The sequence below is a fragment of the Alexandromys fortis genome, unplaced genomic scaffold, assembly GCF_014885135.2.
Source record: "Alexandromys fortis isolate MF-2015 unplaced genomic scaffold, M_Fortis_MF-2015_v1.1 scaffold_0, whole genome shotgun sequence".
Lineage (NCBI taxonomy): Eukaryota > Metazoa > Chordata > Mammalia > Rodentia > Cricetidae > Alexandromys > Alexandromys fortis.
Window position 1 is genome coordinate 44,495,799 of NW_026067949.1, and position 25,961 is coordinate 44,521,759.

At 51.3% G+C, this 25,961-nt stretch overlaps 1 protein-coding gene across 8 annotated transcripts in view; it reads left to right on the forward strand.

Moving 5' to 3' along the window:
• The window catches only part of Shroom3 (shroom family member 3), a 266,607-nt gene extending 243,844 nt beyond the window's left edge, over nucleotides 1-22,763 (forward strand). For 7 of the 8 annotated variants that reach the window (XM_050149695.1, XM_050149702.1, XM_050149700.1 and 4 more), the window contains 7 exons: nucleotides 875-4,013; nucleotides 7,484-7,557; nucleotides 8,538-9,425; nucleotides 10,644-11,138; nucleotides 13,910-14,060; nucleotides 20,379-20,651; nucleotides 21,830-22,763. In XM_050149695.1, the coding sequence (XP_050005652.1) occupies nucleotides 875-4,013; nucleotides 7,484-7,557; nucleotides 8,538-9,425; nucleotides 10,644-11,138; nucleotides 13,910-14,060; nucleotides 20,379-20,651; nucleotides 21,830-22,198 (5,389 nt within the window). In that variant the 3' untranslated portion in view covers nucleotides 22,199-22,763. The remainder of the gene's footprint in view (nucleotides 1-874; nucleotides 4,014-7,483; nucleotides 7,558-8,537; nucleotides 9,426-10,643; nucleotides 11,139-13,909; nucleotides 14,061-20,378; nucleotides 20,652-21,829) is intronic. The other variant, XM_050149696.1, reaches the window with a different exon arrangement.
• The last annotated feature ends 3,198 nt before the right edge of the window (nucleotides 22,764-25,961 follow it).

Sequence of the window (25,961 nt, forward strand, 5' to 3'; positions counted from 1 at the left end):
CGCAAGGTTATCTGGGAGACCCGCACCTGGGCACGCCCGCGCGCACAGGTGTCGGTAATCCAGGAGGAGTCTGGGAGCTGTAGTTTCCAAGGAATAACACATGTTACTCTGATTATCTAACAGAAACAATTTTTTGGAGGCAGCTTTCTGGGGTTCAGAGGTCCAATATTGAGACCCTGTCCTGCTCTCCGGAGTGCACACGGAGGCTGGCTTTAGGGTTGGAAGCCCAGCCTAACGGACTTGCTTCCCTTTCTCCCCTCATTGGGCTTTTCTGACTTGAACGTCTCCCCATGTATTTCTTCTTTCAGCTTGGTGTTTAGCTTTTCCCTGCAAACAAATTGTCCCTACCAGTGTTGAGACTCAGGAAGGTTGCCAGGGCCTAGCTCTCGACTCCTTAAAAAGGAAAGATGAACCCAAATCGTACGCTGTGCTTCCCAAGTCCCCGACCCTTCACACGCCTGTCTGCTTCCTAAGCTTTGCTCAATTTCCCCAAGGGTCTACAACAGACAGACAATGCTCTCCTGTCCCCCTTCCTTCCCTTCAGTTCCTCCCGCTCACCCCCTTCACTTCTGGGCATGTGCGTAATGTCACCTACAGTGCAGCGAGTCCCACCAGCATGCTGCCTGTGCCTAAGACCACCCCCTTTCTTCTAGTAAGCCAGAGTGATTAATTAGAGGCTCATAAGGCTGCAGCATTGGGCAGTTAATCCTAGTGACGACACGGGGATCGGAACAAGCCCCAAATAAGGCCCTTTTGACCCATCCTTCCGAAAACGGAACGTCTTGCATAAGAGTGAATTCATAAGCTGAGCCCCGTGTCTTAAACTCCACTGAGCTCCTCAGCCGACTGACTGCTTTGTCTCCCGTTCTCCCAGCTCTTCTACAAGTGACCTCTCCAACTATGACCATGCTTATCTGAGGCGGAGCCCTGACCGGTGCAGCTCCCAGGGGAGTATGGAAAGCCTGGAGCCTAGTGGCGGATACCCAGCCTGCCATCTCCTTTCTCCTGCCAAGTCCACGAGCAGCATCGACCAGCTCGGCCACCTCCATAACAAAAGAGATTCGGCGTATAGCTCCTTCTCCACAAGTTCTAGCATCCTGGAGTACCCACCCCCTGGTGGCCCTAGCCAAGAACGGTCAGGCTCCATGGACACGATTTCTGCTCGCGGCGGCCTCCTAGAAGGGATGAGACAAGCAGACATTCGCTATGTCAAGACAGTCTACGACAGTCGGAGGGGAGTATCGTCGGAGTATGAGGTGAGCCCTTCAGCTCTGCTCGGTAGGGATGCCCACGCATCAGCAGGTCTCCAGGGCTGTGCTAAGTGGCATAGTGTTCCCCGGGGCAAAGGGGCCCCATCCCCATCATGGAGCCAGCAGTACTCAGATACTGCCACTGACAGCCTGGCCCAGAAAGTGGGTGCACCCACGCCCCCTACTCGGAGTGACAGTTACGCTGCCTTCCGGCAGCGCGAGCGTCCCAGCTCCTGGTCCAGCCTCGATCAGAAGAGGTTCTGCCGGCCTCAGACAAACTCCTCAGGCTCCTTGAAAACCCCCCTCATGGAGGAACAGCTGCACACAGTGGTAGAGAGGAGTCCAGAGAGCAGCCCCCCAGTGAAGCCCAAGCACAGTTACACCCAGAAGGCGCAGCCTGGCCAACCCCTCCTGCCCACTGGCATCTACCCGGTACCTTCTCCAGAGCCACACTTTGCCCAGGTGCCTCAGCCTTCCGTGAGTAGTAATGGCACTGTCTACCCTGCCCTGGTCAAAGAGAGTGGATATACGGCCGCTCAGGGAGCCTGTAACAAGGTGGACACCTTGGATGAGAACGGGAACCAAAATGAAGCTAGCAGGCCCGGGTTTGCCTTCTGCCAGCCCCTAGAACATGACTCGGTGACCCCAGTGGAGAGAAATCCAGAACCCACAGCCAAACATGTCTCCTACAAAGTCCATTTTTCTTCAGTGCCTGAAAATGATGATTCCTCCCTGAAGAAACAGGGCACACCTCCCCAAGGCACCAGCCCATTGTATCCCAGCGAGAGAAAGAACGCCCCTGGCAGCAGGCCGTGTTCTAATCAGCACATAGGCAGACCCCCTCAGCCCTGGGAGGGTGACTTTGAAGAAGATCACAATGCCAACCTCAGGCAGAAACTAGAGAGGGAAGGTCAAGGGCAGAGCCAGCCAGGCAACTTTGGCAGGACCAAGTCGGCCTTCTCATCTCTCCAGAACATTCCAGAGAGCCTAAGAAGACAGAGCAACGTAGAGCTCGGAGGAGAAGCCCAGGAGGGTTACCCCGGTGGCAGGTCCACCTGTGCCCTCAACACCAACATGGAAGAGCCTGGAAGGAAGGCCGGGCCCGACAGCAGGAGCTACCAGGACAGGTCTGTTTCCTATCCAAGGCCGGAGGGGAAAATTAACGCAGCAGACTCTTTCCAGGGTGCAGACCCAAGGTATGAAGAGCCCCCGGCTCCAGCACTCCAGCAGACACCCGGCCTGAGCCAGAGGAGACTGAGCTCCAGCAGCGCCTCGGCCCTGCAGTACAGGAAGCCCCACTGTTCGGTGCTGGAGAAGGTCTCCAAGATAGAAGAGCGAGAGCAAGGGCGCCACAGACTCCCCAGCGTGGGCAGCTCCTCCTACGGCCTCAACTATAGGCCCAACAGGGCCGGCCAGGCTTCCAGTACTTCCGCCGGTGACTTTGAGGACCCCAAAGCCAGCATCCATTTCTCTGAGGCTACCGATCCTCTGCGCAATGGGGAGCCGCCCTTGAGAAATGGGGAGTCCAGGCTCGAAGAGGCTTCCTGGCAGCCCTGCGGCCAGCCCCTGCGGAGGGCTGGGGATGGCCGTGGCCCCCCTGGCCGAGGCAGTGAGCCCCCCAGGCCCGATGCCCGCCTGCTCCGCAGCCAGAGCACCTTCCAGCTCTTCAGCGAGACGGAGAGGGAAGCGCCGTGGCCGGAGGACAGGCCCAGCACCCCGGAGTCGCCCCCGCTGGACGCGTTCTTCAGCCGTGCCTACAGAAACAGCATCAAGGACGCCCAGTCCCGCGTCCTGGGGGCCACCTCGTTTCGTCGCCGAGACCTGGAGCCGGGCACCCCCGTCGCCTCCGCCGCTGCCGCCACCTCGAGGCCCTGGCGGCCCCGTCCCGCCTCTGCGCACGTGGGGATGCGCAGCCCCGAGGCCGCGGCCCCCTCGTCCTCCCCGCACACCCCTCGGGAGCGGCACAGCGTGACCCCGGCCGCCCCCCAGGCTGCTCCCCGCCGCGGTGCCCGCCGGCGCCTCACGCCCGAGCAGAAGAAGCGCTCCTACTCGGAGCCCGAGAAGATGAACGAGGTGGGGGTGTCGGAGGAGGCCGAGCCCGCGGCCTGCGGCCCCACGAGGCCAGCGCCTCGCTTCTCGGAGAGCACCGTGGCCGACCGGCGCCGCCTCTTCGAGCGGGACGGCAAGGCCTGCTCCACCCTCAGCCTGTCGGGGCCCGAGCTGAAGCAGTTCCAGCAGAGCGCCCTGGCCGACTACATCCAGCGCAAGACGGGCAAGCGGCCGGCCTCCGCCTGCCCCCCGGAGCCCGGGCTGCGTGAGCGCGCCCAGAGCGCCTACCTTCATGCAGGCCCTGCCGCCGCCGCGGCCCCCAACGGCCCCGGCCTGGCCTCAGCCTGCAGCCTGAGCTCTCTGCGGGAGCCCGACGTGCCGCTGTCCCGCCAGGAGCACCCTCACCTGGCCACCAACGCCCCTCACGCGCCCCGAGATCGCAGCAGCTCCTTCGCCAGCGGACGCCTAGGCGGGGAGCGACGGCGCTGGGACCCTCAGCCCCCCAGGCAGCCGCTCAACGGAGCAAATTGCGGACCTAGGGCCACCCAGAAACCGGACAGGACCCCTGGTGGCGGGCCGCCTTCTTGGAGCATGGTGGCCACCAACGCTGGCAAGTCCAAGTCGGCCGAGGATCTGCTGGAACGCTCCGATACCCTGGCGGTCCCTGTGCACGTGAGGTCCAGGTCGTCCCCCACCTCGGACAAGAAAGGCCAGGTAGGTGCAGCCAAGCCAGTTGGCCTAGGACTGGCCCTCCAACTCTTGGCATCTTTGGGGGGGGGGAGCTCTCCTATATTCAGGGTTTTTTTTTTTTTTTCTTTTAAATGTAGGAATCTTCTGATCTGTAGTCAGATCATTGCGCCACTGGTTTTTTCCTGCAATTTTCTCAAGCTACCTTACTTTATTTTCCTACAGATAGATACAAATACAGTTATAGATATATAGTTCTTTTTTTAGATATATAGTTGTTTTATGGTTGTTTGTGGTACTGGCAGTTGAATACTGCATGCCAAGCCAAGAACTGTAACCACGGAGCTATACCCACCCAGCCTCTTCTACTTTTTCTTAAGAGATAGGGTCTCACTAAGTTGTCTAGGCTGGCCTTGAACTTTTCAGTCCCTTCAGTCTCAGAATTCCAAGTAGCTGAAATAAACCTTTGCCACCGGGTCTGTTTTTTCTTATTTCATGTAAGTCTGTGCATATGTGTAAGAGTTTAGGAAGCAGCCCATCTGCCGATGTACTGAAACTCATGTGCTACACACATCCACTCAGACACATCCTGTGAGAGTCAGTGCTGTGTCCCTCTGGGTAGTTTCTGCTCAGAACTGTCCAGGAATATTCTCTCCCACTTAAAAAAAAAAAATCTGTAGAGGCAATCAAAGTTGGCTGTGCTTCTTTCTTTCCTACAGGTAAAATCCATGGGAACATAGGAACAAGATTTTTTTCAGCTGATTTTACAGCAGTAGTTTACTATATAGAAGTCCAAACAGTTCTTCTCTCCCAATACTGCAAAGACTATATGATTATTTTAAAAAATCCAGGTGTGGTAGCAAACACTTTTATTACCAGCACTCAAGAGGCAGGTGTATCTCTGTGAGTTCAAGGCTAGCCTGATCTACATAATGGATTTTAGGATAGCCAAGGCTATGTAGTGAGACCCTATCTCAAAAAAACAAAAAGATAAAAAAAAAATAGACAAAAAATAATCTTCCTTGTGTTTAAATGTCATTATTCTGCCTTGGGGAACTGGCTGGATGACTGAATGCTTTGTGGCCTGTTCCCCCCACCCCCCAATATCTCATAAGCTGGTCACTTGGACATAGACGTCAAGTTAACTTGTAGTTTGTTTTGGAGAAGTGGTAAGGTTTCTTCAAGTCCCAATCAAGTACCCTGTGTTATTTGCGAAACTGTTTTTAGAAAGGTAACTGAACAGAGAACAGCACTTAGGTGTTCCTCTAGTGAGGGGCACCACCCGTAATTGTTAATGGAGGACTACGCAGCCGAGGGGGAGCACGCAGGATGAGAGACCTGCTTTGTTCTGCTCCCATCAACCCTCATTCCTGAGCTGCCTCCCGGCCCAGCAGCTAGTCCCGGCCTGACTAGGGATGCGTGGGGTAACTTCGTGCATGCTCTTCATCTTTAACCTTATTTGAGCTTAAAACAGAGCAAGGGGACTTAGGATATAGCTTGGCAGTGGGCGGCCAGCAGGTACAAGGCCCTGGTTGGTCAACACTGGAAGGGGGGTTAGAGAAAAGAAACAAAATTATTCTTACTGCATAATACTTGGGTTATAGAGTCAAGGTGAATTACGATTTTTATAGCTATGTAGGTTTTTAGTAAAGGTTCAGTTAATAGAGGATTTTTCTTCTAGCTTCAGTGAACTCAAGCAAGGTGAGTAACCTAATACATACAGACTGAGTTAAAACCAAGGCTCTGTGGAGTTTATTTCTGGCACTGAGTTTGTGACACTCGGAGAACCCGATTTGTTCTTATCAGATGCTGGTGTGGAAGATTTTATAACCTTTAGTGTGTGTGTGTGTGCTCACATACTAGGGAATTAAACAACTCTATTAACATCTGACAGCCCTTCTCAGAATTCTGTCAGTCAGGTACTTTCTGTCCCCAAAACAAGTCATCATGAAACCAGTTCCCCTGACTGCAAATGCTTAGACCTGTTCGCATCTACCAGCTGCATTTAACCCATTGCAATTCCCAATGCAATAACCCATTGCAAAGCCCAGAAAGATCTTGGGCTTTGAAGAGGTCCTGGCTTGAATCCTAGTTCCTCTGTTGGTTTCACTGTAAGCAGTATTTCTGAGCTGTAGTCACATACTTGATCATGTATGTACATGTGTACTTATGCATACACATATGCATGCAAATTTTAATGGAAATGTCAAATAGATAATATTTCATACAAAATCTTTAACAGTGTCTGATAAGGGTAAGGTGCAGTTATTAACGTCTGGGCGTTTGCTTCTTCTGCCTGTGATCACCTTTGACTTTTGGGAGCAGTAGTGGAGGGGAGGAGACAGTACTGAGAATTGAGCCTAGGTCCTCGTGCATGCTAGGCACTCTATCTCCATCCAATCTTTGACTGTTTGATTTACACGTGTATGTGTTTGCAGGACATGTGTATATGTGTGTTTGTGTGTGCGTGCGTGGAGGCCTGAGGTTGACATTGAAAATCTTTCTCTATGATTTGTTTTTTTTTCTGGGCTGGTGGTAGTGAGACAGCATCTGGGTCTCTCAGTTGAACTCAGAGCTCATGGGTGTAACTAATTTAGCTAGCCAACTTGCTCTGGGGACCCCCCTGTCTCTGGAGTGCTAGAATCTCAGATAGCAACCATGACCACCAGCATTTATGTGAGTTCTAGGGATCTGAACTCCAGCTTCCCCTAAGCACGTTGTCCACTTGTTACCTCCCTAGCCAGCAACATTTGATTCTTCCGTGACTGAGTTCCTCTCCCACCCAGTCAAAGTCATGGATAAGGAAGTAAAAGGCAGTTATCCCGTTAGACGAGTTAGTAGTGAATAAGTTACTAAAATTAGGTTCAGAGTGTAATGTCCTGTTACTGTGAATAATAGAGAACTGATTACATTATCGTCCATGGCAACAGTCTCCTCTTCACCATGACCAGATCGCATGGGATGGGTTTTACACCATCAGTGTTGCAGTATTAACCCTTTCAAGACACCAATATCAACTCACGTAAAAACAAAAACTACCCTGAAGAGCCCCCCAGAGTTACTGATCCCACATAATGGGGAGACTTGGGGGAGTTTACTGTTGCCCAGTTACAAATTAGTTTCTATTCAGAACACTTGAAAGTTTGCAAAATTGTAACTTTTCCCCATTGTCTTTCCTATTTCCATCACCCCTTGTTGCCATTTCAAAAGTTTGCCCCATTGAATTCAATTGTGAGCTCCAAAATAACTCTTATCAGATGCCTCTTCCTTGACAGAGGTTCTTGTGGGGGGGAGGGGGTGCCTGCAGAAATCAGAGGAGGTTCTCACGTTGACTCCCTCTTCTGACCTTGGGCCTGTCTCCTCCCCAGTGCCCGCTGTCAGCAATCTTCTGGGAGCTCTGAGGAGTAAACGGGAGCATCGGTACCGCAGGTGGTCAGGATGCAGGTTCCTGCTCTTTCCTTCCTGCACTCAGTGTTGCTCTTTTCTTGTGCTTCCAGGATGTGCTGCTGAGGGACGACAGTGGCTTTGGTTTTGTGAAGGACCCATGTTGTTTGGCTGGCCCTGGATCTAGGTAAGTACATGTGTGTGGCACGCGCATGGCTGTGATTCTCCGGCCAACTGCTGCGGGATGTATGAGAGAGCCGCAGCTCCATCCGGGGCCTCGGGTGGGCTAAATGAAAGATGTCATCTGCTCCCCAGGTTCCCTGCCACGGCCAGCTGGGAACTGCAGATACAGAACTCACAAATGACAGGGTTTGCTAGAGCTTGTCTTCTTAATCCACACACTAGCCGCCACATGACAGGTCCAGGGTGCAGTAGTCCAGACTTTCTCCCTTCTCCTCCCTGTACCCTCTCCTCTCCTCACCTCTTCCCTCCACCTCTGTACACGCGTGTGTGGTTTTGTGTGTGTGTGTGTGTGTCTGTCTCTGATTTCAGTAGCAAAGGTGGCAGTTGTTGGTTGTTGGGTTTCCTTGGTGACTACAGATACTTGCTCGAGGCACCATGTAGGGACTTGCTCACTGTTAGTCTCCTGCAGAGAATTAGCTCCTTAGGGGGCATCTCCCTCCTTTTTATTGATTTTTCCCTCTTTGTCGTAGGAAATGAGGATAGTAAGAGACTTAGAGAACAGAGAATGCTATAATCAAAGCTTCAGACTCAGAAGCCATGCAGATGCTTCCCAGGCAGACCCCTCTCTTGGGGTGGTTCAGGGAGACAGCGAGGCATCAGGCTTTCTCCCAGAGACCAGAGCAGCTCCCCAAAGTGGTCCAAAAGGAGCTGAAGACGTGTGTGTTCCTTCTTCCTTCATTTCCTACAGCCTGTGTTCAGCTGCCTTCCATGTGTGTCCTGGAGGAGCCTGGGTTGTGCGGGAGGGTTAGTAAAAGAAGGGCCGCACTGGTACTGCCTGAGGGAGCTCTGGCTGTCTGCCCTGTTTAACTTGGTTCAGGAAGGTATTCGGCTTCTGGGGTGAGGGCCTCACCCTGTTTCTGACAGTCAGTGTTTGCCCTTTGTGTAGAGCTCTAACCCTTGGTCTTGATCTATGCCTCGTTCCAGGTCTGCCAATTGCTCAGACAGAGGCCAGAAAGAGCCGGTGTTGCCCCTACACCGTCCTACCCCTTGCTGGAATGGCTCAGGCAGCAAATCCACTGTTGGTTCCTCAGCTCCTACTGAATGTTCTGGAACCCCAGACCACCCGAAGCAGCTTAGAACACCTTGCTCTAGGCCACTTTCAGCAGGAATGCAAGGCCACTTTCTAGATGCCAGAGCTGCCTCCGTAGCCCCACCCAGCTCCCCTCTGCCATCACCTGTCCCCTCCAGTTCCCAGTCACATCTTACCATCGATCAGCAGACTGAAAGGAGCAGTCAGCCTGGACGACAGCCACTTCTGCCCTCTGCCCCTGCAGTGACCCACAGAAACGATGGCCAGAGTCTGACCCAGCCTCCCAGCCCAAAATGCCATGAGCTCAGCAGCCCAGAGCATGGGCTGGAAGAGGGGATGTGGAAGAGGGCCTCCCTGCCTCAGCGCCCCCCTCCACCTTGGACGAAGTGGGCCCCTGCAGTCAGGGAAGACGGCCTTTCAGAGGACGCCTCGGCGCCTGGGTTTGCAGACCTGAAGCACTATAAAAACCAGAGTCTGCCGAGCTCCTGCAGCACTGTGGACCCAGACACTCCAGGGAGGATCTCTCTCCGGATATCCGAGTCAGCCTTACAGGCTTCCCCACCACCCCGGGGGGACTACGAGGATGAAGTGTTTGTGAAGGACTTGCACCCCAGGGCTACTTCAAGCCCCACATTTGAAGCTCTTCCCCCACCTCCACCTCTACCTCCTCCACTGAGCCAGGAAACCCTAGTGAACAGCCCAGACGACTTTCCTCCACCTCCTCCCCAAGCCATGTATGAGGCAGTGCTGGACAGTGAAGCGTACAAGGAAGCCGACAGCAGGTGAGTGCACAGCTGCTCCAGGCCAGCCTTTGAACAGGGTGGGGGGTGTCATCCTTAATCACAGGTGTTCACAGCCAGGGTGCCCCGGGAGCCCCATTCTTTATGCTGGTTCATCTCATGAAGCTGGCACCACCATCCATTTGCTTGCCTTGCGGGGCTAGTGGTTATTATGTATTGAGAAGTGAGGATTTAAAGAGCCAAGACCCAACTCCTCTTGCCTGAGTTTTGGATCAATTAAAGAAATAAAAATTAGAATTCAGAAAGACAGTTTTATTGCTGGTAGAACAGACAGGAGAACTTGACTTCTGTCTGGCTATAAGGGTCTCCTGGTACTAAGCCCCAGCGTAAGTTTCCCTCCCTAGCCAGCTGCTGCACTGGACACACACAGCCTGGAGGCAGCCTCTCAAAGAGGAGGCTGAGCTGTGAGGGTCACCTTCTGTCTATGGGCACTCCATATCCACAGAGGTTCAGGACGGAGCTACGGTCAGTAGTGTTAGTTAGGGGAAGTGATGGAAGCCAAGCTAATGAGGAACAAGCATTTCTCAACACAGTCTGAGCCTGGTGATTGCTCACAGAATTCCCTTTGAGGTTCAGCAAGATGACTCAGTTGGTAAGCTCACCACCAAGCCTGATGACCCGAGTTTGTTCACAAGACCCACATGGTGAAAGGAGAGAACCTGTCCTCTGACTTTCACATACATGTACTACAGCACACATGTGCCCCAAATAAATACATGTAAAAATAAAATGTCAAAAAAAAAAAAAAAGCAAGAATCACTCTATGGGGCCAGGCATTTAATCCCAGTGCTGAGGAGGCAGGAGCAGGTGGATCTCTGTGAGGTCCAGGACAGCCTGACCTATATAGACTCTGTCTCAAAACAAACATAAACAAAAATGTCTATGGGGTAGCGTTTCTGAATGCCACAAAGGTCACCACCACTATTTTCTGTCCATCTGTACCTTCTAGAAAGTTCCAGAGCCCAATAGCAACATTTGTCAAATTGAATTGCTAGTGTGTCTGGGTAGACCAGCCCTGGGCTCAGGAGAAGGCCCCTAGAGCCCCATGGTTTGGAGAGCACCGCAGATGTGCCTGCTCACACCACTCCCGATCTGGGAAGCCGGAGCCCTGATGAGAGTCCCTTGCTCGCAGTTTCTCTGCTCTCACCTTCGGCTTTCTGTTGACTCTTCCCTTAACCACACTGTCTTTTCTCTCCCCAGTAGCTCCTGCCAGTTTCCCATGGTGACCGTCTCAAAGGACAGGCACGAGCCTGGTGCAGTCCATTCCGAAGGTGGTCACATAATGACTCCCAAACCACCCCAGGCTCCAGCCGCAGGTTCAGAAGCTGCGCCCAGCACACCTGCCGACGTGAATGCTCAGCCGCAGCTCACCGCTTCTCTCGGCGAGCAGGCCTCTCCCAGCCAGACCCAAAGCCTCATCCATGAGCCTGTCGCTAGAACTCAGGATCTGGGAAAGAAAATCCATGCCGAGCCCCAGAAGACCTCGGAAGATATCCGAACAGAAGCTCTTGCCAAGGAGATTGTCCATCAAGACAAATCTCTGGCAGACATTTTGGACCCGGACTCCAGAATGAAGACGACAATGGACCTGATGGAGGGCTTGTTCCCCAGAGATGCCAACGTGCTGAGGGAGAGCGGCTCAAAGAGGAAAGCCTTGGAGACGGCCGCCAGACAGACAGGCTGTGAAGCCAAGAGGTAAGTTCTCACAGCTGAAGTCCTGTGGGCTCATGGCTTTTGGCATACTTGAGTGACGCGTTCTTACTTCCACAGGTCACTGACCAAGTGCAGCGTTCCATCCGAGCTCAGGGGCGTGCTCTCGGGATACATGCCCAGCAGCAAAGAGGAGGGCAGTAGGAATCCTCGTTAGATAGGAGGGTTCCCGCTGCGCTGCCCCTGGTCTGCTTGTCCACAGTCATTAGTAGCCTCTGTTCATTTCCCATGGGCCGTGCATCTTCCCGTGAGCCTTATTGCCTCTCACCGTCACGAGCGCCTCTGAAACACAGAGGAATATTAATGTCTTCGTCCGCCAAGGCCCCAGAGTGGGAGTGGGAGCACCTGGATTTGAACCCTGACTTCCTGCTCTCTCGCCCATCGTACTGTGTCCCTGACTCAGCAAACACAGGATTGCCTGTTGTGATAGCTCTGCTTCCAGGGAGCTCCCCTGGCCCAGTGCTGAGAGGGGAGCAAGGACATGTGGGCGTATCTGAGGCCTCATGAAAAGAAAAGGAGCCTAGCCAGGCCATGGTGATGCACACCTTTAATCCCTGCACTGGGGAGGCGGAGGTGGTGGATCTCTTGAGTTTGAGGCCAGCCTGGTCCACAGAATGAGTTCCAGGACAGCCAGGGCTACTCAAAGAAACTCTGTTGAAAAACCACAATGATGATGGTGATGATGATGAAAAAGATAGGGGCTTAGAGAAATGGATGTATATAGGACATTCACTTTCAGGCACTAAGGTGAGCATTTGCTCAAATCCTGAAACTTGAGGTTTCAGAGGGAATGCAGGGCCCCTTAGCCTCTGCTCTGGAGGCTCCCAAGCCCTCCCCTGGTCTTAGAACACAGCTTCAGCACCCAGCCACAGTAGGAACACTGTGAGCAGTGGTGTTTCCCATTGTGTGAATACTTGATTTAAGACTAATTGGAGGAAGAGTAGAGTGGGCTCTATTTCCTTTTTATTTTTCAGTGAAAACTCTGTGTATTGACAGACTGAGACTCAGCAGTAAGCAATTCCAGACAAAATACAAACAACGTTTCACCCAGATACGGGTTTGCAGTCTAGAAACTTCCAGCTGACTCTCACTGAATCAGTAGCAGGAATGTCGTGCATTGTTGGGTGGGAGGGAGAAAAGAGCTACGTTCTCAGCGCTCTTCTAACTCGAGGCCTTGTGGTCACCTCGTCTGCCTCTCCAGTTTCAGATTTGGAGAGTGGAGACTACCTTAGGTGTGGTAGGTGTGGTCCCTTCTCTGCAGAGACACTGTAGCAAACATCACTGAATACCTGCAGTGTGCAGGGTGGTCCACTGGGTACCACAAGGGCTCCAGGATGGGTCTGCCATGCAGCTCACCGTGGTGTGTGTAAGTGGTCGCGCTGTCTTTGAGATTTTATGTTCCCTGGTGAATTTGGTGGTGAAGCCTTCAGAAAGATGGCATGTGCCACCTTCTGGTGGAAGTGAGCAAAGTCCTGCTGTGACAAGACTATGCATTGTGACGGTAGATTTGTGAGTGGCCTATGGCACAGAAACGCATCTTTGAAGCCTTTGTCCAGTTTCCTAATCAGCTGGCTTACATGTAGATCAGCCACTGAGAGGAAATGGTAAAATGTTTGTCTGCGTGGTTCTTTATTCTTGAGATCACAGGGTCAGAGTTAAATAATAGCACATGATTGAAGAGTTAAGATTTCTCTCCAGGAGAACCCAGCTGACTTCCGTGAGCCGTTTATTCATCAGGTGGTGTCTGAACTGTAATCTGAGCTGAGGTTGTAATGGCAGAACACTTGCTGAGCATGCATGAGGACCTAGGTTCCATCCCCAACTCCTCAAAAAAGTGAATTAGATTATAAAAAAAACTCAATTATGGTAAAAACAAATAGCATGAGAGGCCATGTTTCTCAGTTCCCAGTTTTTTTGGACGCCTTGAGCCCGCCACCTGTTTTACTCTAGTTTTTTCTCCCTCTGCCTCTTTATCCTCCTCCCCTCCTCCTCTTCTTTTTCTCTTGAAATGCAGAAATGCAGTAGCCTTGGCTGCTTTCAAATTATTTTTTAAAAATATTATTAGTGTACAGCATTCCATGTGTGCCTGCAGGCCAGAAGGGGGCACCAGGTCTCATTGCAGATGGTTGTGAGCCACCATGTGCTTGCTAGGAATTGAACTTAGGACCTCTGGAAGAGCAGCTTAACCACTGAGCCATCTCCCCAGCCCTGCTTTCAAATTCTTGATCCTCCTGTCTCCACCTCTCAAGTACTGAGATTACAGACAGGCACCGCCATACCTGGCTGAGGACTAGGTTTTGTATTAGTCCACTGTTAAAAAACCCAGCAGGCTCCAGATTCCACAGGCTTGTAGTGTGGTATGCTATGAGGCTTGCTGAAGATGAAAATGTATTCAAGCATCAGAGACATTCTGGAGAAGGAGGGATAGGGAAGGGCCATACCTTGGGTGTCTTTCCCATCAGTCCTCACTGTCCTTCTGTGAAGTAAGGAGTGTCAGGGTCGTTATCACAAAAGAATCATGAAGAGAAGCTGCATTGACTTGGTAGCCCCGATTCCCACTTCCGTCCCCAGCCCTGGGTTTTTCTGGCTTTAGGGGCCAGCACATCATAATCGCTCATCGACAAATAATTTGCCATCAGCTATCATTCCTGGGAAGGATGGCTATCATTCCTGGGAAGAGCTTCAGTAGAAACTGTTGCACATTCTGAAGGGCCAGATGCCGAAAAGCTGCTCTGACCTTGTGCCGTGTGTTTCAGGAGCGATGACAGGAAAGCCGGGGGCGTGCTGGTCAGCTGCCCTGCCTACTACAGCGTGTCCGCAGCCAAGGCGGAGCTGCTGAACAAAATCAAGGACATGCCAGAGGCGGAGCCTGAGGAGGAGGAGCAGGAGGACGTCAACGAGAAGAAGGTAGAGTGGACTTGTTCTGCTGTTTCCCCGAAGGTAGTGAAGGTCCTTGTAAGGGGCACGCTTACCAGCCCGAGGCAGGGGGCGAACCTGTCCCACCTGATGGCATGTGAGAGTTCTCAGAGGTCTCCTGTGAGTGGACGGGACAGGTAAGTCGCTGTCATTCTAATTTTGCAAATGATGAAAGAAAGCTTAGAGAGGCGGAGTTATTAAAGATCTCCCAGCTGGAACTGGACCCCAGGTTCCTGGCACCACACAGTCCAGGGATCCTGATGCTGTTCTCAGCCACTGGTCGGAGTTCATTCACGAGGAAAACTAGAGGCTCTTACATTTTGATTAGGGAAAGAAGACTGACCTTTGTACATCTCCGCAGCTTTCACAGTACCTCAAAGACCTTTAAAGTGCAGGGTTGAAATGTAATTGTTAGCATTTGGTACTTATACAGAAATTTTAAATGACCCTGCTGTTGTCACAGCCTCCCCACGAACCGTGGCGACATGGGCAGAGAGCCCTCCATAGGTCCAGGCATGCCGCCTGCAAAAGGACGCATGCAGCTTGCTTCAGTGAGCCTTGGATGTGCGCGCTTGTGTTGTTGACGCCGGGGAACACTCATATGTGAGCCTACTTAGTGCATAGAACATGCCTCTTCCTGGTGTGCTGGCTGAAACCACAGCATGTAGACGCCCCCCTCCAAAATGGAGAGACTTAAGGGGCACCCCACCACCACCCCCAGAAACGGAGACTTGAGGGCACCCTACCAGATTTTCCCTCTTGCTGCTTCAGCATTGTGAGTTCAGTGCTGTGTGTTGCAACAGCCATTAAAACAGTTTTCAACCAGAGATTTCTCATTCAGATCCCACTGCCTGGCCATTTTGTGGGTCTTACACCGTCCCATGTGCTGTGCTCTGCCGTCGTGACAGTCGTGACATCTTCAACTGAGTGTTGTCCTCTGTCCTGTTGTCCTGCACATAGACCTGCATTACAGTAGCAAGGAAGAAAGTACACAGCGCTTTTGCTCATCTTCATTTTTTATGAAGTCTTATTTTATGTGTATAGGTGTTTTGGCTGTGTAAGTTATGTATGTATGTATGTATGGACATCACATACATGCCTGGTGCTATGGAGGTCAGAAGAGAGTGTCAAATCTCTGGAACTCTATGTGTGTGCTAGAAACAGAACCCAGATGCACTCAGAAGCAAGTGCTCCTAACTGCCGAGCCATCTCCAGCTCCTCACTTTGTTTTAACTGCTCTTTAAAATGACTTTCATAGGATTGAGTCACCTCTCAGGAAGTAAATTAGCACTAGGCTGCATGGTTTTGTGTGCTTCCCTAATTTTTCTTTACAGAAAATTCCACCAATACTTTCAGCACTTCTATAGTGAAGGAAATGACAGCAGCGTTTCCGACTGTTTCAGCGCATCGCTTTTGAGAGCGGCTGTGGCTCCTCTCTCTCTCTGTTCCCCATTTCTACTGCACTGCACTTCTGGCCTGGCTTCCTCTCATCCTGAGAAGACCTCAGCATCTCCTTCAGAGCAGATCTGCAGTGCTGGAACTTCCTCTGTGTGTCCCCAGGACGCTGTCACTCCTGAAGGATGTTTCACTGGACGTGGAGTTCTGGGCCGACCATTCTCTAGTCTTTCATCTTGTAGACTTGTTGTTGCCTGTTACTGTGAGAAGCAATGTCCAGCTTTAAATGTGATCTTGTCGTGGCTGTGGTTTGGCTGTCATGACTTTGCTTGTGGTGTGTGTGCGTTCTCGAGTCTGGATAGGCACCTTTCACCACAATTGAGGCATTTTCAGCCACTATTTCTTTCAATATTTTTATGCATTAATTTAAATATTTATGCATACTTAATATTCTCTCAGGAGCACAGTGATAGAGGATATTAGAGCTTTTCATACTGCTCTGAATAAATGAGGCTCTGTTCGCTTTTTTCCTTCAGTTCTTCAGATTGGATAGTTTCTCTTCGTCTGATCTCAAGTTCACTTTCCTGTCTTTATTCTGCCGGTGGTCTTTTTGTTTTGTGTTTTTGGATATTGTTGTTGTTAGTTTTGTTTTTGTTTTTTGTTGAGACAGATTTTTTTCTGTATAGCCCGGACTGTCCTGGAACTCACTGTGTAGACATCTGCCTGTCTCTGCCTCCCGACTTTTAGGATTGAAGGCGTGTGCCATCACTGCCCGGTTCCCTTAGAGCTTCAGCTTGGGTCTTGAGCAGCATTTCTGGCGCAGTGCAGTTCTCGGAGCCTTTGCTCTGCTGTTTCTCCTCCATGTGCAGCGTAAAGGGGAGCCCAGAGGCACCGTGAGTTCATGCCTAGAGGTTCAAGCATCTGGTCCAGCTCCCAGGGACCCCTAGTCTTGTCCTCTAGCTGGAAAGACAGGTTCTCTCCCTCACAGCAGCCTGTGCAGCTGTGCGTTCCTTAATGGAAAGAAGGAAATTATAGTGGATCCTCACACTCTAGACCCAGGGTTGCTCCTTCCAGCTCCCAGGAAGGGTTCTGGGGTGCCTTGCGACCACTGTGTGGTGGGCATCCCAGAGTGGAGCCACACTGGACACAGCTGGGAGAGGAGAGAGAAAGCAGATCCCCCATACCAGCTCACTTAACCACCCCCCCTTCGGGCTCTACAGACAAGCTTTCCTAGTTTACCCTGGGCTGTCAGGGTGTGAAAAGCGGGAAGCTCACCCATGTGGGGTGTTGGTGTGCACCTCAGTCTGCTTTCAAGGCCAGCGTCCCTGGTGCCCTCCAGAAATTTGGGCTTTAATTATAACATGCAGAAGAGGGAAGCTGCAGTGAGTTAGTTACGTCATCATTGTCCACACCAGAGGCTACCCTCTGGGACTTGGCAGAAGGTAGGACAGATTGGCGATCAGAAAAGTCTCTCCAGAGCAGGTGGGAGCAGGCGCAGTCGCTGGAGGGTGGTGCAGCCGTGACACAACATTGGGAATATCCTGTTTTTAATGAATAGGCAGGAGCTCATGGTGGATCAGTGTAGAGGGTGGAAGAGAAAGGATGATCAGATGACCCCCCCCCCCCCCCCCCCCCCCGCTCCAGGCTGCTGTGCTGACAGGGACAGCTAGGACAGTGTCTGGGAAGACAGTTGACCTTGCAGATTCGTAACTGGCACCGAGGGACCATCTCAAGTAGATAGGATCTGACATTCCAGTCATCAGGCTCCTGGAGGAGAAATGGGGAAGGATTCCTGGCAGAGAATGTGCTGGAGGAAGTTTGACGTTGCCATCAGGCCCCCTGACCTCTGCAGGTCAGGTAGAGTGGGGATGGAGGTTTGGCCTCCTAAGTCAGAAACTGCCTTGACTTTCTAAAGCTCAGACAAAAGACAGTAGTAACACGCAGTGTCCCGGATCTTCGATTTACAACCAGAGGAAGAAGCCTGGACTCCACCTGTCCCAGCCACTTGGCCAGTGGTGCTGAGTTTTTCTTGATGAAAACAGCCATCAGAAAAAACAGCCATCAGAAGGCTCTTGTTCTGTAAGGTACAAGCCCTCAGAGCAGGAGGCCGGCAGTTCTGCCACACGGGGAAGCTGAGTACTGCCCTCCAGGCATCTACTTTCTTCAGACTATGGCCTGGCCTTGTGATCGCACAGAAAGCAAGCTGTGTCTGGTATGTTTGTTTTCCAGTGTGCTCACACAAGCTCTATTTCACCTGAACCGCAGAGCATCCCTAGGAGGTACCTGAAAGTAGTGAAGTCTGCACCCTGGAGCCAGACTACCTGGGTTTAAGCCTGGCTCTGCCACTTACTGTATGAGCATGTTCTGTCCCCTCCCCTTTACTTATTTATCGGTGACACTGGCGTCACCAGTACCTGTGCTGTTGGGTTTCCAAAGCAGTGGTTGAGCAGCGAGATGCTTGTTCCGCCTGGCACAGACCAGGTGACTAGCTGGCAGCGGTCATGTCAGAGCCGGTCCCTGACTCAGTCTGTTCAACTGGTGATGAGGGAGAGAAGCCCAGCAGGATGTTCGTGTGCAGATGGTGAGATGGGAGGGAGGCTGTGTTGAACTATGTTTAGAAAAAGAACCCATATAAATAGCATCTCACACAGTCAGAGTTAACAGTTTGTCAGACGAGAAGCCAAGTGCGTAAATGTCAGGTTTACAAATTTAGTAGCTCCTGCGAGAGACTGGTGTGTTTGTAACAATCTCTCGGGCTGGGGAGAGGGCTGAGGTTAAGAGCACCTGTTGGTTTTGCATGACCAAAGTTCGGTTCTCTGAGCGCATACGGTGTGTCTCGCAGCTACCTGTAACTCCAGCTCTTGGGGTCTGACAGTCTCTGCCCAAGGGCACCTGCACACACACGGTGCACATACCTAAAGCAGGTACACACATAAATAATGTTTGAGAAAGTCCTTCCCCCTCTCCCTTGTCCTGCCCTAAGTGAGTTCTAGTGAAGTCAGCTTTTTGTTGTTTTTAAAAAGATCTTCCTGGCAAAGAAATGGCTGCAGCACGGCCAGCTTTCCCTTGACTCCGTAGTTACTCAGACCCTCTTCCCTGCGTTCACAAACCCAAGTCTCTGTAATTAAAGACTTGGGGGAGTGAGGGGGGAAAACATTCCCAGGAGGGACTGGGGTGCCTGCTCAGTAGTCCATGCAGAGAGCGTTCATAGGCTTCTGTGGTGTCTACTTGTGGCTCTCTCCAGCATCCATGCCTCTGAAAACCAGGGCTGGGTCTGGACAGAAAGACCCAGCAGACTAGATTTGTACTCGGGTTGCTAGTCCTGCTTGGCAAGCCCCTTAACCTGACAAGCTGTCTCGCTGACTTTATATTTTCTTTTTAAAAATGTTACAGTACACACATTGGAGATCAACTGACAACCTGAGCGAATCTGTTGTCTTCTCCAACTCGGAGCGGGGGCAGTGTATTAGTCAGGCTTGGTGACGAGCTCCCCCATCTGCTGGGACGACAGCTTGACCACCCTGATTTTTTTTTATTTCATTTTTTCTTTTTTGAGAGAAGGTTTTGCTGTGCAGTCATAGGCTACCTGGAGCTTGAACTTGCAGCCGTCCTCTGCCTCTCCCTTCCAAGCGCTGGGATTGCAGGAGTTTACAAACATGCCTGGCAGCTGCGCTCTGCAGGGTTGGAAACACCAGGGCTGCCGTCTCATGACTGTCAGCCATTCTCGTGCCGTAGTGACATCTGTCTGCTGCCCGCTGTTGTGTGGAGGAGTTCTCTTCCCGGGAGCGAGGTCACCCCAGTTCAGCATTCCCTAGGAGGCAGTTCTGGAGTTACGAAGGTGCTTTTCGGGCTGGGGCAGTAGACAAGATGATTGTTATCCTTTAGGTAATGTTCCCTCCCCTGTGTTTCCTGGGCTCAGCCTTCAGCTGAGAAGAGAAATGCATAGACACTGCGCAGCTTTTCCACCAAAAAGGCAACCCTAGTTGTGGGGATCAGGAAAGTTGGGAGGACAACAGGATGTCACTGTTCACGCCAGAGTGTGGCATTTCAAGGCTCCATGAGCCGCCGACACCAGGAGCTGTGACGTGCTGGCTCCTGGGTGGAGGTCGTAGAGTGCCGCTTCCCTGGGAACGTGTTCCTCACCCTGACTGCGGTTCAGAGCAAAGCCTTAGTTTCACTGCCTTCCCTTATGTTCCAAGGCTGGGCATAGTGTTGATGCCCACAATCCCAGCACTCCATAGGCTGAGGCACAAGTTCCCAGCCGTACTGTCTACATAGTATCTTTGAAGCAAAGCTGGGATACATAGTAAGACCCCCAGAGGCTGTAATCCACAACAAAATGCAGAGATATCTTTGTGTAGCCTCCTTTTATAAGTACAAAATATTGTGTGAGGATAGCCCCCTGAGGATGGACGCTCGCCTTAGGAGCCCTCCCGGAGCCACTCCCTCCCCTGCTGTATGTGTTGGACTGGCATCTGTGAGCTAGGGGAGGCTGGTCTGTGTGACATAGGACATAGTAATTGTGCACAAAGGTCAGCTAATACTCCGCTCTCAGCCCACAGGCGATTCCCTTCACTCTGTTGGGTGGCTTTCTGCCCTTGCCTTCCAACTCCTGCTATTGTACCCAGTAAAAAATGTCACGAAAGGACCTTGAATGAGAAGTTAACAAGCCAATGGGAACAGGAGAGCTTTGTAGGCCATGAGACAGTGGGGAAGCATGACCAGGCAATGTGTAACCAGGTGTTGTCCTGTGGACGCTGAATGGGCTCAGAGAATGGCAGTTGTAGACAGGCATTCGGGGAAAGGCCAGAAAAATATTCTGATGTGGAGCAGGGGAGCTTTTAGCTGAGCCTTGAAGGCAGGATGGGGCTGGGGGTGTCAGTCGCCTGACGTGGATGACTCCTGTTGTTCCAGGCTGAGCTCATCGGAAGCCTCACCCACAAGCTCGAGACCCTCCAGGAAGCAAAGGGAAGCCTGCTCATGGACATCAAGCTGAACAATGCCCTGGGCGAAGAGGTCGAGGCCCTCATCAGTGAGCTCTGCAAACCCAACGAGTTTGACAAGTACAAGATGTTCATCGGGGACTTGGACAAGGTGGTCAACCTGCTGCTCTCGCTCTCCGGACGCCTCGCCCGAGTGGAGAACGTCCTCAGTGGCCTCGGTGAAGATGCCAGTAAAGAAGAAAGGGTATGTGACAGTTTCATGCTTCGTGTGTCCTGTCCTGCGTCTGTACCATGCTGCACCATGGTTAGCCTCTGAGAAACTAGAAGATTCAGTAGGGAAAAGAGAGTAAGTCCCCACCTCCAGCGTGTCCGTCCACAGGGTCTGGTACAGGGTGGGGAGGAGTGGCCCTGAAGCTTCAGTCTCCAGCTGTCAATCCAGGTCCCAGGCAGGAAGTGTGTGGCTGGTTTAATTCAACGTCCAGACTGGATTACGTCTTTTCTGATTAGGGAAAGAACTGTGAAAATGGAGATATTTATAAAATTCAGCATTTTTGTTCTTTGAGACAGGGTCTCACTGTTGCATAGCCCACGATTGCACCCTTTGACTCTAGACTGTTCCTAGGCAGTCTCATAGAAATCTTCCTAAAAGCTGTCTGGGCGTAGTATTGCTTGCACAAACCTTTAATCCCTTGGAGAGGGCGAGGCAGGCAGATTGCTGAGTTCCAGGCCAGCCAGGGAGAGGTAGTGAGACCCTGTCTCAAAATTTGGAAAATTTGGGGCAGAGTCACCTGAGCCTTTAATAATCCTTAATAAGGAAATTTAAGTCACTGTACTTCATGATTGAATTCCATTTTACATTTTCTCAGTAATTTTAGCCTGACAAGTCTGAAAAACTATTTAAAATTTTAAAAAAGTACTTACTCTGGCGTCTATATTGTGTCCGTGAAACGCCTCTAGAAACAGTGCTGAGGAGCCAAGGCTGCTCGCCACTGGCTGGGAGTCAGCGCCCTTCATGACTAGAGGCCCAGAGGCAGCCTGGGCTGGTGGGATGACTCTTTTAGAGAAGGGAATGGGTTCCTGTTGTTACAGTGCGGGCAGGGAATCGAACCCAGGTCCTCTCGAAGAGCAGTCGGTGCTCTGAACCACTGCACCATCTCTCCAGCCCCCTGCAGAGTTTTTGACTCAGTAGCTAGAGAAGTGACTGAGAATCTTTCTAATTAAGTCTAAGTGTAGACGTGAAAGGGTCGGACAGTCACCATGGCCACTTCAGCGCACAGTGTCAGCAGAAGGAGAATAGCTCTAAAGCCCCACCCTTACGCTAGTGGCAGAGAGGGGTCTGCAGTCCTGTCAGAGGTTGTATGCCCGGAGCCTGGACCATCTTCTGTGTTCCGACTGACTGCCCTTTTTGCTCTACCCTGGCAGCGTTCTCTGGACGAGAAGAGGAAGATCCTGGCTGGGCAGCATGAGGATGCGCGGGAGCTCAAGGAGAACCTGGACCGCAGGGAGCGCGTGGTGCTGGCCATCCTGGCCAATTACCTGTCCCCTGAGCAGCTCCAGGACTACCAGCATTTTGTGAAAATGAAGTCCACACTCCTCATCGAGCAGCGGAAGCTGGATGACAAGATAAAACTGGGCCAGGAGCAGGTCAAGTGTCTGCTGGAGTCTCTTCCCTCGGACTTCAGGCCCAAGGCAGGGACCATCTCCCTGCCCCCTGCTCTCTCCAGCCATGTGACTCCTGCGGGGGGCTCTGTGCTCAGTGGCGGTTTCCCATCGTTGACCTCTCCACTTTAACCTCTGCTGAAAGACCAACCGGGAGATGCCATGCTAATACTATTTAATCTAAAGATGTCTCACTGCGACTGCAGTTTGAACTGTGGGTTACTGGGGGGCTTCCGGGGTAAAAGGAAGGGACTGTATCCCAGAAGAAGCCCGTCTTTCCTCTCTTGCCTTTCACGGTTGGTCTTCTGAGCTCGCATGCTGCCAGGACCTTCCCATTCTGCATTCCCAGAAGGAAAGTTAATGACTCTGGCCTGGTGGAGCGTGTTTGACTGCAGGTTTTCACAGGCTGGAGCAGCACAGACGGTGTGTGCCACCTCAGGAATGTACCCGCAGTGGCCTTCCCTGCTTATGACAGGGTGCAAGCACCAGACTGCACCCCAAAGCCTTACAGAGACACACACGTTCAGAAAACTGTAAAACCTTGAACATTTTTGTTATTTATATTTTGAAAAATGAACAGATCGTTGTTTGTGTGCTAACCACTCATTTGATTCTGTTTTGTGGTGCATGTAGAACTTTGTGAGCTTTGTATTTTGTGGAAACCTTAAATGAAGAATCCAAAGATAGTCAAATTGAATATGGAGATTCTTGTGGATTTTTTCTTCTGGGCTTGTCTGATTTTTTAAAAATATATTTCGTGTGTATATTTGTATATAAACATGCTGTGGTCTGTGACGTGGGTGGATGTGATTGTCTCGGTGTTCGTGTAGAAGTTAGACATTAGTGGGCTCTGAAGATGAACTTAGTCCTCAGACTGCATCACAGGTGCATTTTACTCGCTGAGCCCTCTCTCCAGCCTCTGGTGTTTATAAAGACCACTGGCCTCCTACACGTGTGTGTGCTAACTGGGTGAGCGGTCCCGCTCTCCACGATGCTCAGGTCTTACCGCGTCTCTCCTGTATCAAACACCGCTTTCCCCAGGAGGAAGGCTCTGGGCGGCCCTGTGATGACTCCTCCGCTGCATGCCATCTTCACCAGTTTATTAATGGAGACAACAGTTCTCAGACCTGTGAGAAATAAGTCCAGAGTCTAAGCCAGTTCAAATCTGAACCCATGCTGCGAACCTATGCTGCTACCCCATGCAGGCCGTGGGCTAATCGTACTTACTTGGTGAGCTACATAATCCAGATGTTTTAATATTTTTTAAAAGTTGGTTTTCCCGAATGTATACCTGGCAGTTATGAGGCTGATTTCTACTGTCATGTTTCAGTGAGAGCTCGTGAGTGGCCCAAGTCTACCAAAGCCTGAACGGTGACCTCAGTGACAGCGGGTACGGGGTTCTGTGGCCCGAGGTCTGAGTCTATTCAAACAAATCAGGGTGAGATTGGCGTTAGGGCCAGGAGCCAGGCTGTGCATAGCCGCTGGAGCAGGTGACACACCACAAACTGTTTTTGCTTGCTGATAATGTAGAGGTCACCAAAGCTATTGCTTTGTGCTGTGGCGCTTGTCTGTGGTGTTCGTGCAACGATCAAGGAGGCCAGCATTTTCCCAGGGTTGTGTTCAAATGCTTCTCTCTCCATCCAAAGGGACCATCATGACTCAAGAAGCCAGAGAGCGTATTCGCCAGCCACGCCACACTGCACGGTTATTTTGAAGTTAATATAGTACCGCCCTGCTGACATTTTCTTGGATGTGGGAGAAAATCAGAACTAAAAGCTTCTCAGCAAATGTCCACAGATGTCGTCAGTAAAAGCCTGGGAGCAATTCTGGAGCTCCCAGGAGCCAACACAGGGATGGTGAGGGGGCTCAGCAGGGCAAGGTGCTTGCTGCCAGGCCTGATAGCCTTGGGCTCTGTCCCTAGAACCCGCACAGTGGACATAGAGACCAACGCCTGCAAGTCGTCCCCTGAGCACTACATGTATGCCATAGCACATGGGTGCACACATGTGCAGTAAGTAAATGCAAGAAAACATGCTTGCCTTGCAGACAGAAGTTCAAACCCCAGAATCCACTAAAAGCAACAGGACATTGGAGCATGGTCCCTGGGGATCCCAGCCGGCCTAGCTCATTTGGTGGTTTCAGGCCAATGAGAGACCCTGCTCCAAAATACAGGTGGTCGGCACCTGAGAAGCACCTAGGGTTGTCCTCAGGCCTCTGTGTTCAAATACAAACACTGCAAGCTTCGACTGGTGTCGGTCCACACTGATGGCTTCTGTTTTAGACATTTAACTTCACAGCATGGCATCCTTACCCTGTCACAAGGAAGTGAGCGAGGTACCCAATGGGACTTACATATCTGATTCTTATGGGGACGTGGCCTTCACTGATGTCGGACTTGCCACACATCCCATACCCACCGTACGCTGAAGAAACCCCAGCTAGAAACCCTGTGCTTTCAACCCTTACAGCTCTCGTTCTTTTCTATTAAAAAAAAAAAAAAATCATTTACTGTAGAAGCTTCCAGCAGGGTCCAGGGCGGAAGCAGTGAGAACAGCAGTCACGGTCACGCCACCCCTTGGGGCTTCAGACGTGCATGTGTCACAGTGTTCTCTCGACGCACTTCCCGCTCACACCAGGTGTGGTTGTGTCACAGGGCCCTGAGAGTGCACCAGAAACCTGGACGTTCCAGGAAAGGATGTGACCTGTGACCGGGGATGTTCCCGGCCTGTTGCTGCAAGCCAGCTGACTCAGCCTTCTGTTTCACCGTAAGAGCTGGGGAGGGGCCTCGGAGTCATGGCAGACACCTAGCAGGGTTTCCTTTGCTCCGGGGGATGCTTAGGTTTCAGTTTGTACAGCTCATTTTCAAACAGGAAAAATAGCCCAGCTCAGGCCACATCAGTCGCTGCCATTGAGGAGAGGAAGCCAGGCTGGCTTCTGCTCGTTTTCTTGTTTGTCTTCTTCATATCTGGTCAAAACACAGTTGAAAAGGTCGTCTGTGCCTTGAACGCTGCGTACTTAACAGTAACAGATCTGTTTTAAAGTGTATCTATTGTTCAAGAATTTCATATATGTAAATTATATTTAATTTTATTCTCCCACTCCCTGCCTCCAGTTCTCCCTGGACTCTCCATACAACCCCCTCTCATAAATTCTGTGTCCCTTTAAAAAATAATAATAATGCACTAGCTCCAATTAGTGCTGCCCATGTGTGCATGGGGACGGGGCAGCCTACCACTGGCCACACCCTCAGAAAATGGCTGCCCCCCCACCCCTGCCACCACCACCAGCTAATAACTCCTCAGTTAGGATTAAATTACTGGTTTTGTCTTTCTGGATACTTAAGAAAATGCTGCGTTTTTATTTTTGTGTTTCCAAATTCACTGCTCTCTAGTTTTCCTTTCCTTGAGACTACTTAGCATTGACATGCTAATTCAGAATGTTGTTATTTTTTGGAGAAATGGTTATCATTCACATTATTACCAGAAAGAAGAAACACTGTCTGAAGTCACTTCTTCATTTCCAGGTCTGAAGTGACCAGGGGTACGCCAAGGCCTTGCCACACAGAAATCAGTGGCGAAGGACATAGCTGCCTTAACTCTGAGGTGGAGCATCAGATAAACAATGACCATTTTCATACCATAACAGGATACAGGAACTTTTACTTACTCTGATTTTAGATAAAACCTTACAGGAGCCCGTTTGTTGCCAACTGATGGTTTCTCAAAATATATCATGATCCCCTGGGATGCTATTGCCAAGGCACCAGGCAGGCTGGGCCCTGGGTTTAAAACCATCTCCAGCTCATCCTGGTGCGCCCTAACTTGTAAGAGCCTCTGCTATGACCGTTTGCACAGTTTCTATCAGTAGGATCACAAGGCCATCATGAACTGTGAAG